At 31.7% G+C, this 20,163-nt stretch overlaps 1 protein-coding gene across 4 annotated transcripts in view; it reads right to left on the bottom strand.

Annotated features, from left to right (window-relative positions):
• LOC129960128 (putative ferric-chelate reductase 1 homolog) overlaps nucleotides 1-20,163 on the bottom strand; it is a 93,641-nt gene that overhangs the window by 21,815 nt on the left and 51,663 nt on the right. For all 4 annotated transcript variants that reach the window (XM_056073281.1, XM_056073284.1, XM_056073282.1 and 1 more), the window contains exons 2-8: nucleotides 15,268-15,453; nucleotides 13,141-13,286; nucleotides 12,382-12,582; nucleotides 10,403-10,609; nucleotides 10,120-10,221; nucleotides 7,438-7,591; nucleotides 7,258-7,362 (exon numbers count right to left, since the gene is read on the bottom strand). In XM_056073281.1, the coding sequence (XP_055929256.1) occupies nucleotides 7,258-7,362; nucleotides 7,438-7,591; nucleotides 10,120-10,221; nucleotides 10,403-10,609; nucleotides 12,382-12,582; nucleotides 13,141-13,286; nucleotides 15,268-15,453 (1,101 nt within the window). The remainder of the gene's footprint in view (nucleotides 1-7,257; nucleotides 7,363-7,437; nucleotides 7,592-10,119; nucleotides 10,222-10,402; nucleotides 10,610-12,381; nucleotides 12,583-13,140; nucleotides 13,287-15,267; nucleotides 15,454-20,163) is intronic.

Below are 20,163 nucleotides of genomic sequence, written 5' to 3'. Positions count from 1 at the left end.
AACAAAAAGCAAAATTCATTGTGAAGACGAGCAGGCTTTAAATGAATGAAAAAGAAGCCCCTTTCAAGTTCTCCTGCATAATTTTTAATTCTGATTTTTACAAAATATATTTGATACATATATAAACCCGTACGTCGGCAAATAAGAGAAAAAAAATAGGTTTTTGCATCTATCTTTCTTAGACAGGAAAACAAAATGGAACATTTAAACGATGAAGTAACACTTTTGAGAAACAACGTTTCTAAAGAACAACCCAGAAGTTCAGGCACTTCACCCGCGATTTCGAATCTTCAAAAATCATCGATAAGAAAAGTAGATTTTCAAATTTCTTATTAGTATATTAAATAGAAATGATTAATTTTCTATTTTTAGTCTTGAGTTTATAATTAGACATTGTTTTGCATATTGTGGAATATTGAAATCGTTTGTTAAAAATTACTAGCAGGTAGCGCTTCTTGTTTCAGATCAAAATTTAAGCGTAATCGAGTAACTGGTTATTAAATTTTGAAAATATTAAAACAATGCATGGCTAGAGAGAACATAAATGTAAAAAATTACGAAATTTTTGCAGATAAGAAAATGAGTGCAATATCAATTGCAAAATTCCATCTTTATAAACATGAAATTAGTCAAATTAAATAAAAAGCAAAAATTAAAAACAAAAATGCGGCGATTTTGTAAATTTGCCTCAGCCTTTACACAGAGAACAATTTACTTTTCCCGGTCAAACTTGCAATGCTGTACAGTAAAACTAAGAAATTGAGAAATGGAAGAAAAAAAAATAGTGACGTATAACAGTGCGTCCAATTCTTACATCATATAATCGTGGTTCGTAAATTGAAAGCACATGCAACTCATTTTTGTTTTATGTTCCTGCACATAAACAATTTCCTTTCCGACTGAACAGAAATTTCTTTTTAAAGGAAGTGCTCAAGAGGAAGGAAGGAAATGGCATTACATGCCAGTTTCGAAAATGTTAGTCACTTCACACTTTGCAGGAAAGTCTTGGTTCATTTTCCAGATAAAACGGGAAGATTATTTTTTTTTTTATTTCGTCTCGAAGGACACCTTGAAAATTAAACCCTGAAGTATATGCAAAAATTTTAACCCAATAGAATTAATATATAGAAATGATTCTCGACTTTTAATAGTTAGAAAATAGCTTTTCTCAAGTAAACAAACCCTTCCAATGTCCAATATTGAGCTTCACATTCAATAGAAATCATTTCCTTTCAATCCAAACGTGAAGTTATGTATTTATACAATAGGGAAGCTATTTTTTTTATATACAATATCGAAATAAAATTCCTTTACATTTTAAATACGACAGGATTAAAGAAAGAATAAACATTTCTGCAACGATATTGGAGTTCAGTATCGTTACGGAAATTAATATATTGTTAAGCAAATATTAACTCATATTAGCCAAAAGGACGATTACTTGTTAGATAGATTTTTCTCTCTTTTTTTTTTAACCAAAGTGTAATGGGTCTAAAACCTATTTCAACTGTAATTAGTCCATTGATCCCTGGTTAAGCTACCTTTAAAATGTCTTCAGAAATTAGAGTAAATTATGAGTCCAATTTTGCGAAATAATTAGTTTTAAGAATTATACAAACTTATCATTCGGAAGGTAAGTTTAGGACAAGACGAGTGCGCTCGCTAAGGCATGCCACTTCCTTTGACTATCAAAATCATTCTTGGATTTCTGTTATATTGATTCACCAAGATTAAATTGATTGATCGACAAGATTTTCACGTGTTTTGTAACGGTATGAAGAATGAGCGAGAGAGTTTGCTTAAACAAATATTAAGCATTAATTTAAAAACATTGTAACGATATCATCAATCAAAACAGCAATTACTTTTGAGATTGGTTTCATTCGATTAGAATCATTACATTGGTTTCATTTCGGGAAAAGAATGAGATTTTTTTTGTCAAATCAAAATCCATCTTTAGTCCAGAAGAAATTTTAAATCGACGCCTAAAAATGGTATTTTGATTTCAGTCCCTCAATATGGCTGAAAAATTAATATTCTATTCGACACGAACAAGTTAAATAACTTCTTAGACTAAGTATTTTTTTTTATCCCTTCAAAACCTCAAAAAATTCTTTTAAAATGCAGAATCATAAAAGACACGAGACCAGAATAATGAAGCAGAAAGAAATAACACCAGAAGGGGAGAATAAAAAAAATTTATTTCAAGTAGATTTTCCAAAAGACAAATATTTAATATTTGAGAACATTTTAAAATCCATTGCCAACATGACAATTGACATAAAAATTAGCCAATGTTAGGAAATGTTGGCTAATAAAATAAAAACGAATAAAATTAAAGTTCGGTTCTAATGAATGCGTCAATGACGTGCAGGAATCCAAAGATTGCAAGTATAAAAGACAAGCTATGGCTCAAATAAGCACCATAACTACCGCTTGTGGACGATGTTGTCACATCAAGAGTGACTTCTGTGGAGAAAGAATCAGTAGTTTTCGACATAAAACTTTCCTCCGTTAGACCTGCAAAGAAGGCTATTATTATACAAATTAGAGTGAATGAGCCTTTCGGCAAGAAAATTGCTTGTTGAAAAGCTAAGCTGCAATTTAATTAACAGATCTGTTTTGAGAATTATACTCTGAGACTTAAGTGTTGTAACATTCAGATTCTCTAAATACGAAATAAGGCAAACTAAAAAGTCCATGAAAGCAATTAACCAATTCAATAGACTGCAAATTTAAATTTCTGCATTGTTAAAATACAGAGAAAATTTCTTGAATGTTTAGAAATAAAACAGAATGGGATGATTATATTAAACTTAATCGGTGACAAATAAGGCCTTTAATTTTATAAAATTGGTAAGATCCAGAGATCTTGAAGACCTTTTTAATCGATATTTTTATAATAAAAAGCTTGAATTAAATATTTTGAAAGAGGAAATGAAATTTCTGCATTGAAAGTGAGAAAGCCGAAGCAAATAGAAAGCTAGGCTAGGAAAACAAGAATACAGAATATCCAAGAAGCTGAGCGACTGAAATCCGACAAAATAAATGGAAATCGCAATACTTCTATTAAGTTACTTCTGATAAAATAAAAATAGCGTCTATTTTCCCCATTTTACAATGCTATACTATTTTCCCATTTATATGTGTACACTATTGACAAGTGAGATCTCTAACCGAATATTCGAACCCACCAGCTTTAGTAAAATATCAAGTATCTTTTTTCCCCCATTGAAGAATACTGTTGCCAAAATTTATTACATTACATTGATTGGTTTCCAACATTAATTGGCAGTATTTGACAGAATGGTTTACCCACTGATTTTGCCTTGCAGAAATGGCCTTAACATGCAAAGAATTCAAATGAGATGCACAAAAAACCACCGTGAACTTTTGGCTACTTAACGGCAACATTTTGCTTTCCCTTTACTTGGCAGATTTTTAAATAACAAAGAATTAAAACTTCTCTCAAGGCATAGTGAATGGTGAGAGCACACTGCAACTACCAAGGACCGTAGGCTAAACAGGATCCTAATAAGACTTGGGCTGAACAGAAAGGATTACTGTGTTGTACTGTGTAAATCCTTAGTTAAAAAAGGTAGCCAATAGAAAAACAGCAAGATGCTCGTGCAGTCTTTTCAGAGTAAGCCTAGTTATTTTCAGTCAAAATTAATAAATAATTCACATAATTTATTCAAAAAGTTGTACGCATTATACATTTCGAATGTTAAACACTTAAATGCAAGATTTTGAGCTTAATAAAAACAAGTCTTAGAGGGTCTGAAATGTTCATTCTGAATTGTTAAGTAATGTATTCCAAAATCTAACATTACATTATGCCATTTCCAGCTATCGTTGATATGAATTAAAATTTTATTTTTGTTAGAATATTCACATTTTCTCGATTACGCTGATTCTTTTTATTGGAAAGAGCATTTTAAGTAAAGTATTTTGAGAGGAATTAAGAATCATTTATGCAAGACAGAGGCAAATAACGTTTTTATCAAGAGAAAATTGTATTCAAGATATTGAGGCTATGAATCTAACGCGAAATCCAAGAAATACAGGAACACTTTTGGTAAAATAATTTTATATAACATTTTTTTAAAATTATCCGAATACTATTTAGACATTATAAATTTTTTCTTACGAAATTTTTTTGTTAAAGAGAAAGTAACTGTATGAAAATCTCATAAGTTGCAGCTAAAAAAAAAATTCAGAATTGGTTAATAAATATTTTAATTAGGTAATGGAAATGCAGTATTTGGTTACTTTTTAGCGAATTTAAAAATCTTGCTGAAGAAAAGACATGGGAAAAATATTTAAAACTAGATCCTCAATTTATTTTCGCTTTAAGATTTAATACCAGATACATAGAAATAAAACTAGAGGCAAAGCAAGCAAGCCATTCACAAAGCCGCCGAGTAAATTTGGACGTTTTCATGAGTTTTATTTTAAGAGAAGAAATTCGTCAAATTTTCAAACTTTTAGAATGTAGGACGATTTTAAGATGCAATTTATCCAAACAGATTAAGAATTTTGGAAGGCTACATAAATAAAAACACCGCAATCAAATGAATTGAAGTACGAATTTTTTTTTTTTCAAACACTTGTATTAGCCTATGTCAAAACATTTTATGCCGTCAACGTGAAGCTTAGTTTATGATGTCATCTCTAACTGCATTTAAAATAAATTATGAAAATTAAGCTGATCAGATGCTTCACGTTGAATAAATAAAAGCAAATAAAAGTAGCCTATCTTGCTAAAAATTAAAAACTAAGTTCCTTAAAGGGTATTTTAATGCTTATTTGTTGACAGAGGAAATATGTTGATTGGGATAAATTGTGCCCGGGCTTTCTTTATTGATGACTAGTTGGTACCCGGCGCGCAGCTGCCGCAGAAGAAATAGTTTTGGAAATATCGTTTGAAGTTTGAAATAGCCATCATGGGAATGATAGAAAGAATAATATTTATTCTCTTGTCGATAATTAATACATCCATTGAAATTGAAAGATATATAAAGGAGGAGTATAACATTCTATTTTTTTTAACTTTATTAGTCAAGTATACTTTAGGTTAGACAATTTTTTTCCGCCTTCAGCAAAAACAAATTTCTTGGCTGTCCGATTCCTTAGCATCCAATATACATCTGGCTATGTGAAAAACATGGACTTTCTAGGTTCAAAGCAATAAGTTGGCAAAGTATTATAGCAATCAGATGAATGGTACGGCAGCACGTAAACACGAACAAACAAAAATTTTATATATTAGATTGATTACTTCCTAGCTATATATTCGGGAAGAGAAGCCTTTCACATTTTTATGAAATTTCTAACAAATCCAAAAGTAACCATTTTCTTAAAACATCCTTTCAGTATTGGTGGGCGTTTGGATGAAAAGGGAGAAAGGCGAATCATTGGAATTCGAAATTTACTATTCATTTTATTGAGATATTATTAAGATTAGAAATAGGTAAGCAAGCTATTGGAGATTGTCGAGGATTGAAAGAATAGTACCATTCGAAGCGAAGAAGGAATAATAAAATTAGTGTTAACTTGCTAGGAAAAATTATATGCGTTTTCCATTATTCCATTTGTCAACGAGAATTCTAAGAATTGTTTAAGGAAATTTAATGATTTGATAGGAGTGCAAAATATGCTATCATATAAAAAAGGAGAATACGTATCTTATTTAAAATTTTGTTTTCGCAAAGCTTGCACTTTCAATCCATGACAATCTCAAAATAATAAAGCCTCAGTATTTCGATTTTTTTTTAAAAAATGGTTATTTGATTCAATAATCAACACAAGACATTTTTCTATAGAGGAGAATAAGGTTAATAACTCATTGTTAATTCCCGAGTTTTAAAAAAAATTATGCAATACATTGAAATAACTCAAGGAATTTCGTCTACAGAATATTTTGCAGGATTTTAGAGCAATTTGCCTAAAGTTTCTTTCATAAATGCTTGAAATTATACATTCCAAGTTTATATTCAATTTACAAAAAAGGAAAGCGTTTAAAAAGTCATTTGACATTATCTGGATATAATTCCACCGAAGATATCCGATATGGTAATGAGAAGGTTTCGGCATAGTTCTCGCATCATAGGTTGACACATTAAAATTGGAGGGTTCAGTAGCCCCCTCCCCTTTCTATGACGGGATTGTACCTCCTATGGGAAAGGTTGTACTGTGGCTAATGACTGCTCTTAGGATTCAATATTAGTTCCAATCTTGGAGCTGTCACGTTGATGACCATACAGATATTTCGCGCAATTCGGCAGATAGGAGGTAGTCCTGTACGATTCTCTACTCACATATTGCAAATTATTCTTTTTCCTCTAAAAAATATTAATGCTGGAAGATTTAAATCGAAAAATGGATTATCTTTTCAGCATTTTTTTTGAAGCGATTCTAATTTAGAAGGCAACAAACGGCGCTACTAACTTGTTAAAGCAATTCATAGATGCAGTAGCAGTAGAGCTGTTCAGATAAGATGAAGCAATTCAGAAAGCAAGCGCCTTAAAAATGCTCAAATTTGCAAAAAGTATCAAAATGGGCCAAAATAATTATATAAATTCACTCGAAAGTCCAAATAAAAAGTCCAATAAATTTACATGGTAAAATAGTATTTTCGCGATTTTCATCAAAGCTTATCGAATACGCATAAGAATCAAGTTTTTGGTATGCATAAAACAGAAATTTTGTATTAGCAGCGAAATTCAAGGTAGTAGAAAGAATAGCAGAAAGAATTCCGAATGCACATCAAGTATTTAAAGCTGAAATTATTAAAGTGTTAAATGTCTCATTAATACGATTTATTAAAATTTATTATTTTTTTGCTTTATAGAACATAAGTGTTAAATATTTATTTTGCATTCAATCCTATTGGTAAAAATAAAGATTTAAGCAGCAAAAATACAAATTCTGATATCACTCACCGATAAAAACTTTCATCAAGGCAGGAAATCTTCATTTACCGTTACTTAGGATATTCTGTGACTCAAAGGAATTTAGCAAAAAAGCAGTAATAAACCGAAATTTTACTTACCCTTTCAGCTTAAACATTTACCATTTAGAATTTACCTATAGAAGCTAAGCATTAAAGAAAAAGGTGACTTACATTATATTTGTCTTGCTCTGACTAAAATATGGCTAGCTTAGGGTAATATACGCGAATAGAAATAAACTTTTACAAAGAAAAAATAGAATTTTACAAGTAAAAAAAATTAATATTGAATATTCGAGTCTTACCGTGGATTTTCACAGAATCGGTCACTCCTTCTCCTTCGCTGACTTCGAAGGCGTTAAAATTTACTGGATCTTGGGTTGATGCTCTCAAAGTATGGTAGCTTAACCCTGTGAATTAAGAGTTAAAATTATAATAAAATGTTAAAAAAAAATTTTTAATCATAATAACAACAAACTCCTTACTTTCATTTCTCATAGGTCCTTTTGCCAGTAGAGTATAATATGTATTGTTGACTAAATTGAATGTTCTTCCATTTGAATCGGTGATGAAGTTCATTGTGAAGGAGCAGGTGCTCATGTCATTGAAGTATTCAGATTCGTAGGCTCCATCTGGAAGCTAGAGAACATGATAATCAATAATAGTATACATGCAATCACACTATAAAGTTGCGTTTTTCTGATGCCCTAACCATGAAATGCAAAGAAGAAAGCGAAAGTTCCGATGCCGATAGGACTTGAGTCCGAGCAAAACAGCGAAAAGCATTTGAATCTGTATCTTGTAATTTCCATTTTGATTCGTATTCCATAATTTTCCAGTAATTAAATATACAGTTTGAATGTTGTTTGTAGATAAAAGGGATTAACTGTTGAATAGTATTCATTAGTCCCTAAACACTTAAATGGTATTTGGATAGCTTTGTATCTTATTTAAATATTTTTTATTAAAGACTTCCGCAGCAAATAACTCGAGGCTTTTAGGTGAAGAAAAGTTCATGTTTCCTTTGATTTTACAAGGCGAGAAGAATAGAATAAGGTTTACAGAAGATTTTACGAGGTGAGAAGTCGTATAAACAAAACACATTGCTACAGCAAAACAAGTAGAGTTGCGATGCACACAAGTTAAGTACATTTATGTAGTCAAACAATTTCTTATATAAGAAGCAATTTCAATAAGAGCCAGATCGTCGGACACATACAGATTCAATACGAATTCATTCCTCAAAGAAATTTAAGTTTTCTTTGGTGAAGGCATCCAAGTGATATTTTCAGTGAATTCGGATTATTCTGATATAATGAAAAAATGTCTCGAGTATGAATAATTGTTTTGTTAGAGAATCGCCAAAATAAAAAGGTAAAATTAAGGAGAGTTTCTAAAGCTGATAAAAAAAAAAAAAACCAAGCGCAAGAAAGTTATTTTAGCTGTGGAAAATCGAAAATTTCCATCTAATCTATAGGTATATATTTTAAACGCAAAAATGTAATAAAGATTTCATCCGGAAATTTCTTATGCACGTTCGAAATTCAGATGTTTTGCTAATTTGAGATTTTTTTTTCATCGGGATAATTTAGATACAGTACTGTACTAATTAATTGGGACAAACAAATTTCCCATATGTAGTTTAATTAGTATAAGTCTACATAAATGTATGGCATAACAATGTAGCAAATATGTCCTCTAGCTTTAAGGATATCCTGTACACAGTTCGGCATGAATTTCACAAATTTGGAATAGAAAGTGTCGATGTCATTACGAAACCAATATTTTAAAGACATTTTCTATCATTTGGTTAAGTAATCTTATTCGCTTGTTTCTTCAAAACGAGCTACAAATTTTCGACGGGGTTTACTTCTTGTGAATAACCAGGACAATCAAAAAAATTTCTTTAATATTTTTTTTTACCAGCTTAGAATAATGGTATGAGGCAATATCTTTCTGATCCGCCAATAGACGTGTGCATTAAGGGCATAATTTTATCGCCTAGTACTGAAAATTTATTTTTTGGAGTACATTCTTCCATCAATTAGTGTTAAATTGTTTTATTTAGATGTTGCTCTCTGATGATTTCTCCAGAGCTTCACTTCACAAATGTCAATAATCTTGAAAAAAAATGCGTTTCGTCGTTGAATACGACTGTTTTCCAATCTTGTTCAGTCTGTGATTGGTCTTTCCTGACCACATACAAGCGTTTCTTTTCGTTTCCGGGTAATAATGACTTAAATAAGTATTCTTGTCCATCTTCCCGTTTCGATCAGTCTGTTGTACTGTCAATGAATCAATACTCATGCCAATAATTTTCTCCGAAGATCTATTTGATAGGATGCATTTTACAATGTCAAACAAGAAATTAGAGCTGTTTCCTTGAGTGTACGCCCACATTAATTCTTTTGTTTGGAAAAACTATCGCAAGCTAATTTTACTGATAAATAATTCCGGAAACACTGGATATTTCGACTCCAGTCGGAGCAACAATATCCCTCGGAGCCTACATTGAGGTTTTCCGACAGGATAAAAATTCTAACCATTTTCCAGGGAGTGACATCGATTTTTATTTTATATATATACGTGAGAACAAGACAACTCGCAACATCGATCACTTCTAACAGATGAAACGCAACGGACGCAAAAATGATTACGTATAATGATCACGTAGTCGCACTAATTTAAACTACCAAAGACCAACTTCCCTTCGTAACAAAATGTATTTGAAATCGATTTCAGGTAGGAAATCCCTATGAAGGCATGGATTTTATGAAAAATGAATCTTGGCCCAAATAATTTGCAGAGTACTGTCCAAACCGATTCATAAGAGATCATGAAATGAATCTTAAACGATCCAATGACAATTAAATATATACCAACCATTCCAAAATAATTTTTGTACAGCTGTTTTAATGTAGTTTATCCTAAGCTTTCATTTCAAGGTCCTTTTAGGACGGGTAATGCGAAATTGAATGTACTTATGCATGGGAGAACTAGCAAAATTATGCATTAGTTAATAAAAAGTTTAATTAGGATAATTACGGCTCATTGAAGTGTCAGTTTTTAAACTTAACTTTGCTACGATTCTCAGTTTTAGTTTAGATCTAATCGGATGCAATAGTCTTTACTTTACCAGACGTATTTAACTCATCAATAGAACTTACTTCATTCAAAAGTACATTGGATTTTTGACCACCGACGTTCCATGATCGACGTGCAATAATATTTGATTCTCTCCTAACACATTCTGTGACAAGATCTTCACCCTAGAAGGTAGAAAGAAAAATAGCATTTACAAAAGCTTGGAAAAAACAAACCGTAATGAAAAAGAATTACTTATAAAGTTAGTATTTTTACAAAGATAGCCGACAAGGTTTGAAAATCAATTTATAAATATCACAACAAAAACAACATTACCTAAATTTTACATTAAAGAATTTAACTTACCATCAACTGATCTGTGGATAACCCCATTGCCATATACGTGTTCTGGTCAAGAGTACCGTGCATTTTAAATTCTATTCCATCGCTTGTTTTGGCATAACTAAGCAAAACTTCACAATCTTGTCTATTTATGCAACCGCCTGGTATTCCAAAGCAGCCTTTGGATATCGAACAATCCACATAGATCTTATCACTAGAATATGCTTGCTTCTAAAAAAAAAATTGCTAAATGAAATATAGAATTTCAATGGGCAATTTAGAATGAGTTTCAAAGAAATTGAAAGAATCGCTTTTCTTCGTAGTAACAAAAATTGACTGATTATTTGCACGTTTTACTCTTTATATAGGTTATGTGACAAAATCTATAACCATTGCAACGACTTCAAGTAGAATGCAAAACTTTTAGATGAACATGAAACAGTTTTTTTCTTTATATAAGTATAAATTTCTGACAAATTTGAGCGAAAGTAAACTTTTTAGAGGGATTTCATATGAAAATTGCACTTCAGAAAGGCAATAAAAAATGTAGCTTTTTAACATTGATTTGTAAAGTGGCAAACTATCTTAGTATCTTAAGCATAAATTTTTTCTACCTTATGAAATCTTGAAATATCCAATATCTGTGAAAATGGTATTTGTACCAACAGTACTTCAGTTATAGCACAAGCCATACTTGGATGAACTGATCACAATTTAAGAAAATCAAGGAAATTAACCTCACAAAAAATTTTCACAAAGGAAAAAATTCAGAGAAATGCTCGTTATGAGGGTCTAGTTGGTTTTTATGTCCTCAGAAAATTAAAAGTGAGATAATGCGAAATGGAAAAAGGTACGTTATAAATAATAGGAAGGTGTGTTTTAGTATTATAAGACAAGCATTTAGAAGATAATACATTTTAAGATGCAAAATAATTGAAAGATGCTTTAAAGAGATTTTAGGATTGATTGACGTTGATTTGACATTCCTGTTACTTGGATGCAATCTCACCTATACATAATTTAACCCTACAAGATAAAAATTAACTCAGAATTTGTAGTTAATATATTTTAGGATAACAAACAATATAAATCTATAATACATAAAATTACTGCAGCTTAAAAATATCCGAATGCCCTCAAGTTTCCAAAATGTGAAAATGCAAATTAGAAACAAAGAATCGAAATTCATCCAACGTAAATTCATGCTAGAAATACTAGTTGCATTCTATGTATAAGTAAACATGTTATAAACAGCTAATGTTTCAAAGTGAATTTGATTGATCCATTTATTCGTAAAATGTAATATGTCATGTTACATAATATTTGAAGATAATCTGATATATGAATTTTCCACAATAATAATTGTAGATGTGTCAAATTTGGAGCAAATACTTTGTGATACTTGTCAATCTATTTGTATGTGTGTAAGAGATCCAACTCAAACACACAGCGGAATAAGAAATGGAAATTTGGAATATGGCCAAAAATTGTACATTTATATCAAATTTTAAATCCGACAGATAGAAAGGAAGGTGACCAAAAAAATATATATTGTTTTCATTTTACAGCGAAGCACATAAACGCAGTGATGAGGTTCTGCGCTAAAATATCGGGTGAAGGGGGGCAACACCTCTCATTTGAAGATTTTGCTGCTTTCCCGCAGATTCATAAAATGAAGTGAAGTGAACAACACGTGCTACATTGTTAAAGCATATAAGCAAGTCGAACTACGCATATTCCCCGCTGTTGCAGAAAGTATTCTCGGGTGATAACTGTAGAATAAGAAATCATATTCCATAGCTGGCGGTATCTTTCATTGCATGTAAATTAAAAGCAAATTCTACCGAAACCTTTACCCACTCCTTTGCGACAAGAATGAATGATAATTTTAGTTGTAATTTAACCGTTTTAGACAAAGTTTATTTGAGGTGAAAAATCATTCAAACGAGTCTATTTAAATTCAATTCATGTAGCGAATTTCTAAAACCCTGACAAAAACTCACTCGCTCGGTGGGTCTGCTCGGTGAGTGGGAGGGTCCATCGCTTTGAATCCTCACAGGAGACGAATCAATTCCAGTCCAAAATAAAGCAAATGTTTTAGCAAATGTTGCTCGAAAGATCACATCTTCGTCCAGCGAAGTGTTGGGTGTCCAATCAGTCACCACTTCACGCTTGCGAGTAGGATTCACCATCGTCAATGTATTCTGAAAAGAAAGATTTCTACGTTCATTATCTGCAATTATACATCTGTTGGGTATCTCAACAGTGTACTATAAAATCAAAGATGGTAAACTTAAGTGAAGATGGTAAAGTGGCTATCAGATACAGCAAATTAATTTCATTTAAAGTGTCCACTTTAAATGAAATTAATTTACCGTCTATCGGATATATGCCCCATGATTACTTTGGTTTTTAACTAAAAGTATTATTCTCTTCATAAGTAAATGCTGAAAATCAAGAATCTCCTGTTAAGAATGCATGCATTTGACATCTCCATACTAAAACTTTCATGAATTTGTACTAACTGAAAATTCATGGGAGGGGGGGGGATGACGGAGAGGCCTAGGAGATCATTTTAAAAGCAATATGTGCGGCATTGTCAATCAAATTGCTGAATGCATGCGGAAACTTTTAAGATTCGATAAAAAGATCAGATTAATATGGTAGCCATCACGCGAGACTCTTGAAATGAAACGAGCTATTATATAGTAATAATCCAAAGTAATGGAAAATAAAGGATATAAATTCATTTTTTTCCAGACCTGTTTTCCGTTGAAACAGTTGATGGTTTTCGTCTCGCCATCTTTAGTTGTGAAATGGCCTTCAACTAGCTTGCTTCTGTCTCTGCTGTATCGAGCTTGTAAGACGAAGCCTTCGAATTCTTCTCCAACAGACGAGAAAAGTTTTACTGAAAAACAATGGAACTATTTGCATTTGATAATTTAACAATAATTCTTAAATTATGAAACTCCCTTACGAAAAATTTGATACGTTTTATAAGACATCGATCAACATGCAAATCGATATTTCGCTTATATTAACGTCACATTTTGAAGCAACATATGAATGTAGAGACCTTATCAATTAGAATCATAGCGAGGTGAGGCCAACGCTAAGTTTCGGGAATTGGACACATTCGTTTGATCCCTAGAGAAGACCAGTCAAGTGAATGGGATACTGGCCAGTTGATAACACGGTGACTGAAATGTAACATTCGGGAACGGGTCACCAGGCACGACTAACAAGTGATAATTTTTGACTGTCTGTGAGAGGAGGCAGACCGAGCGGCAACTGCTTCTCACAGAGAGCTCCTTTGCATCGAGGGATAGAGAAACAAAAGGCGTAAAAGGAATCAAGATTCCCGAGAACCTCGGGATCAAAACACTCGTACTCATCTATAGAAGATGAGCCTCTGAGGAGGTAACGAGATCGAGTCATTGCTTTAAGAATGTTCTAGATACAAATATATTTTTTAAATTGTTACAGACCATTAGTTAAATATTTCAGGGCGTTAGATGTGGCCCAAAGAGACACAAAGCGCTACCTTCTCATTATAATTTTATCAGTTTCTTTAACTAAATCTGCTTGTATATTTGAAAACTTGGTCAATAGTCCAATATTTTGAATAATTTTAAGTACTTGAAATAATGGTTCTACTACAATGAGGATCAGATTTTATTACTGAAGTTAGTTATATCTCCAGGATAGAGTGGTACTGTAACAGTGAGCTCCCAATAAATTAACATTACGCTCAATGCTTCCATTTTTGATCAAAAATTTTTATAAAAGCAAGCTGGGTATTTTGTAGTACAAAGTGACGAGTATGGTTTGTGCTCAGAGGGTACGACATTTTGCATAGTTGTCTGTTTTCACAATTACCGCAATGACAAAAGTTCATCTCAGACTTTCATTTGGATTGAAAATTATGGCTGACTTTTATGTAGGTTATTCTAAACTTTTCAGTCCCCAGCTGAATGAAAATCAACTACCTATTGGAGAGGCCATAATATACCAAACGCATTTCATTCATTATTTTGGTGCTAGCACTTGTGCGAATAGCGTGTTGATTTTTACATTCCAGACTCTTGGATTTACAAGTATATGCATATAAAACCATCCTACGGTCCAGATTTCATCCTATGCGATTTCCAACGATAAAGTATTACGCACCCGGAAATTTGTAATGGATGTCGGTATTCAAGTTGCGGTGCAGTCTTCAAAAGTTTATCGATAACGAATTTAGCAAGAAAATGAGACAGAAAAGATGCATCTCGTATTATAGAAATGAAGATTGGTACTTTGAGAAGGAATAGCAATTCATTTTATACCGTCAAAATAATGAATTACTTTTGTAAAAGCAAAATAAACATGTATAGTTACATTGCTGTATTTTTTCAAATTTGTCTGGCAGCTCATTTATAGTTTAATAAATTTTACATGCCTATATTGTTAGAGAGAAATACTAAAATCGCTTCATTTCTAGGTCCGATTAAGCGTATCTGCAATGTATATGTCGTCTCAAAATCGCTTCGGGCCCTCTCCATTTTCAGGAGAGCAAATATTAGTCACCTATTTTATGTTCGAAATAAATCAGATCAACTAATCCAAGTTTGTAAAACATATAGTGTGTTTTGTAAAACCGCAATAAGAACAATTATATATCATCAATTGTATTATCATTAATTATATATCATCTTTCTTTAATTTATGTAATTCTTTAATTTATGCATAAATTAAAGAATAATTAAAGAAATGCATTTCTTTAATTTATGTAATTCTTAAATTTATGTAATTCTTTAATTTCCACGTTTCATTCTAAATTAAGTAAATCTTATCAAACATTTCTTTCAATAGGACTGAAAAATGAGTAAAAACACCAAGATTTTTACCTCTGACTTTATTTCCGTGTTTCGAGACAGATACAGAATAAGGTGCAACGGATTGTTGTGGGGCAATTCCACTGTGTTTTGGAGTTAGAGAAGAACAGGCGGAGAGAGGTGCGCCATCGGGTCTACATTCACACCCCAGGAACAAGACAGCTATCCAAATAAAAACGAAAGCACCCATCGACAAGCCTATAAAGATCAAACAAAAAGATTTAATAAACTTTTTTCTTTCGGGTTCACCCCAAAAAAAATCTCTTAATTAGTATTTAATTGTTTAAAAGAAACAAATTTAAAAGGATATTCAGGAAATTGTATTTAAGCGACTTAAATCAAGGGCATTTTTCCTTGTAGAATTTCGTGAAATATTTGCAATCTGAAAATTCGTGAAATGGCATTTTAACACATCAGCATTAAAATGCCATTCGTAACTCAGGCCTATCTAGATAGACGATACCTCTTCTGCATTTAAGAGCTAGAATAGAAGAGTCGTCTAATTAAATGATTGGAATCGAACTATGGCAGCGAATGAATATGTCAAAAATCCTTATTTCAAATAAGTTGTAAGCGGACCTGATTTTCGAAAGCCTCAATACTTGCAACTTAATTACTATGGCTTGAAACATCTTTTCAAATCAGTTCTTTGGTGAAAAAATACATAAATATATCGTCCAAACCGAATCCAGAATACGACCGACTTATACTATTTACAATAACCAGATTTATTTTGCAGTAAAATCTGTTTTAGTAAAAATGACAAGCGATTTAATATTTAGTCGTTTAGTTAGCCTCAGTCGATTTATCGGATAAAAATGTGATGGGAAATTTTCAAAGATTTTTTTTTGTTTTTACCAATTTAACCCATTAACCGTAATATCCGTTAAATATTTGTTTACTTCTGTTTGATTTAGTTGACATGACCGATAATCTCGTTAAGAGGGTTAAGACAACATTTAGATACTTGAGAATAACACCCATTTAAATTCCGCATTTTCTACAATTGAATTTAATAATACATGAAACATATACATTTATTTTATAAATACTATTTTCATTTGTATAATTACACTCAAATGGAAGTACAATTAGGGTTCTAATTGCAGTATTTCATGCTTAGGATAGATACTTTTAGTAAATGTTTGTCGGAAGAAATCCAGTATCAAGAAATTAGAGGCGGCGCGTCTCCTACTGGAGCAGAAACGACCAAACGATTTTGTTCCATGGATTCCTCTTAAAGAGCAGGAGAATCCAATTTTATCGTCCGAAGATATTAATGGCCCTGCATTAACAGCCAAATGTGTAAGGGACTAAATACATATAACGATGGAGAGTTTCCAAATGGTGCAGTGATTCGTATGCTAATAAGTGTAACCAAACTGTCGTGGCATTATATTTGAAAGTTAAAATTTTATTGAAAATAAAATTGTATAAATGATTTAATAAAAAAAAGGTATTATAGTTAAGTCTGTATTCCAATCGAATCGTCATCAGAAGCAAGAAAATACCAAAAAATACAATTATTTTCATTGCTTGAAATTGTTGGATTGTCAATCTAAATCATGTCATTAAATTTGCACCTGCCTGTCGAAAAGAATAAGTAGGGAAGTTAAAACATCAGTTATTGGCCTTTAAATAAATAGAAAGCTATTAAGCTGATAACAAGTCTAAATAAGTGATAAGCATTAAATAACATAGAATGATGTAGATATAGAACGTAAAGATTGCTTAATTAGGTCAAAACTAAATTTAAATTATGTCTGTAAACTTTTTATAGTTGACAAAATTTTGTAACTTCATTAAAATACGTGCCATACAGGAAGGAATACCCAATAAAGATTTCATATCGATATCTACTTTATTCTTTCAAACATTCAATTTTCGAAAAAAAAATTTCATTGAAAAAAAATGCTTACAAGTATTTTTCTATCATTCCAAATTGGTGAAAAGAATGAAATAACTTTTAGAAAAGCTTCGTTCTACAGTTTCAAGTCTTTTTAATCTTTAATCTTTCAAATCTTTATATTAAAAAATGGCAAAAACTGAATTTGAAGTTAACATTGGGTCAATCTTTATGCTAGAACTTAAATATAATATTGAACATCTGAAGATGAATACTTCAAAGAAAAAAAAAAAGACAATCTGAAATTTTTCCCAGATATATTCTCATATATTTAAGTGGGATTGCAATTACTGTAACAAGTAAAAAAAAAATTAAAGTGTTTTAACAATAGACGGCTCAATTTTTTTACACCTACAATTTCCGATTTAATTTTTCCTTTCAGATTAACATCCAGTGAAAAAAGATCACGCCGTACCTCGGGATCGAGACACCACTACTCGCCACAAATAGATTGATGTAAGGAAATGTAGATTCGCAAGGTTTCTCTAATTTGTCCGATACACGAGTTTATAAACCTTCTCAGGCCATATCCATTCGAGACACGAGAGAATGCATATGTCATCAGTTTCACTTTCACGAACTTTTATTTTTTAATTTATACTCGAGGACGTGATCTAATTAGCCGATCCGCTTTCACCAATTTAACTGAAAGATGCCATGGTCGGTTTGTTTTTAAATAAGTAAAAATAAATATTTGAAGTGGCAACACGTTTCTTGTTAGTATTCTAAACAGGCTCTGTTTTAGAACGGGCCACAAGCAGATCTCCGAGTAATGAACACAATGGAATTCGTTTATATTTTATCATTTCACGGAAAACGACAAAATTCTGAAATATACGAATTATGTTAGACAACTTGGAATTTCATTAAAAAAACTGATTTTTTTTTTTTTTTTTTTTTTTTTTTTGCTTACAGAATTTAAATTCTAATGATTAAATAAAATCAGAAGAGGAAGCAGCAAGCTTACCTTTTCTCAAAATAATAAGAAATCTCCTTCACAGTCTGAACGTATATAGTATACGATATTTGTACCAATCGTTTAAAGATTTCTATGCAACTGTTAGGTACAGTCATAGAATTGAGATATTTTAACACAACACTCATTGAAGTATGAAGTGATTTATTGAAAGGACAATGAAATGAAAATGATTCACAGTGAAAACAAACATCGAATAGAGTACTTTTTAGCTTGTTGCGTCAAAGTGTTCATTTGAGAAAACTGAACTTATTAAAAAGAAGCCTTATTTGGTATCGTATTTGAAACAATGAGAATGAGTTGTGCCTATTAAATTGGCTATGTCCGGATGAAGGTCAAATGATACATTTTCCGTAATGCATGTCCGGTAAAAAAAAAAAAAAAAAAAAGGTCTTACCCAGACATGTTCCAAATATTTGTTGTAGTAAACACGAAGATACCCAACTTCCAGCTGCTGATTTTCTCTAATTTTTTTGTTATAATGAATCCACTTTTGATCAGCATTTTATAAAATCTTTGGCCAATCATACAGATCTATAAATTTCCTTCCCGAAATTCCAAAAGTCTAGTTTTCAGATAAAATAAACTTATTGGGTCAATCCGATTTTCTTAATTTTGGCACTTTACAAGCAATTCGGTTTCGAACAAGATATTAATTTCTTCGTAGCTCTCCGACAGAGGGCTGTTTTTAATCGCCATTTATTTACAGTACGTAACATCAAATCATAGCTGGATTTAGTTTTTTTTATATTAACGTCCTGTTTAAAAGCAATATTAGGGCTATTTTGGAACAAACCTCATAATTTCGAACCACGGTCAGATGACGAAAATGATACCCTAGCTGGAGCCCCGCTAACCAAGCTTCCCCACCACACCAGCGGGAGGACGTTTGGCCCCGACGGATTTAGCATTCACCAGACACGCTTACACGACTGTTCTTTTTTGGAATTGGGTCTCGAACCTGAGGCCCTTCGGTTCCAAGGCCGAGACCTTACCACCAGTACCTCCGAAATTCTAAGAGTCCAGTTTTCATATAAAATAAACTTGTTGAGTCAATTCGATTGTTCATTTTGACACTTCACAAGCAACTCCATTTTGAATGAAATATTCATTTCTTCGTAGATCTCGAACCGAGGATTATTTTTTTTAAATCGCCATTTACAGTACAGTGCAACGTCATATCAAATCATAGCTGGCAAATTATATTGAATAATTGAAACGCCATTTTTCAGTCCGATGGTAAAAATGCATGAATCCAATATTTTCATACCTTAAAAGATACTTAAATTTTTTAAGAAAAATAATTCAACTAAATGCTGTAAAAATAACATTGCATAACGTAACAAAAATAACATTTTATGGAATCTTACGGAGGTCGAGCTTGTAAATGTCGACAAAATTTAATTCAAAAATTGTTTATTCGCCAAGCTGGAAATCGGCATAGATCAAAATTTAGTAGAGCTCATCACCCACACAAATAATTATTTTAATTATACAAGAAATAATCCAAAGAAATTTACAGGATTATCTGCTGCCTTTCATTACGAAAGCCTCACAAGGAAAAATTCAAATTACAATCGAGACTCGATATTAAAATAATTGTCGATTCAAAATAGAATACAGACAAGTGACTAGAAGCCATTTTAACCGACACGCGCAGAAATAAATTTCAATTTAATTCAGAGCGAGTATTTGATGCTATTACATCGACAGGTGCAATAATATTTTGCCGATATAAAAGTGAACGAAATCAGCTGCCATTTAGAAGATCTTTAAAATCGATAAAATTGAGGAAGTAAATGAAATTGAGATTCAAATCAATTTTGAAATCGACATTAAAAATTTTCCTCTTAGCATCGGAGATTATTTTAGCAGATGCCCGAAAGTATTAGTGACCTGGTACTTTTGAAGAATAGCTATTAAACAACTATTTGAGAAGAAAAAAAAAAAGAAAAAAAAAAAAAGAAAAGAGGTCTATTTTTACATCGATAGAAATTTCATTTTAACAGTTTATTCAAACTTTATA

This window comes from Argiope bruennichi, chromosome X2 (genome assembly GCF_947563725.1).
Source record: "Argiope bruennichi chromosome X2, qqArgBrue1.1, whole genome shotgun sequence".
NCBI classification, from domain to species: Eukaryota; Metazoa; Arthropoda; class Arachnida; order Araneae; family Araneidae; genus Argiope; species Argiope bruennichi.
Note: the sequence above shows the minus strand (reverse complement) of the source record. Positions and strands in the feature narration are given on the sequence as shown.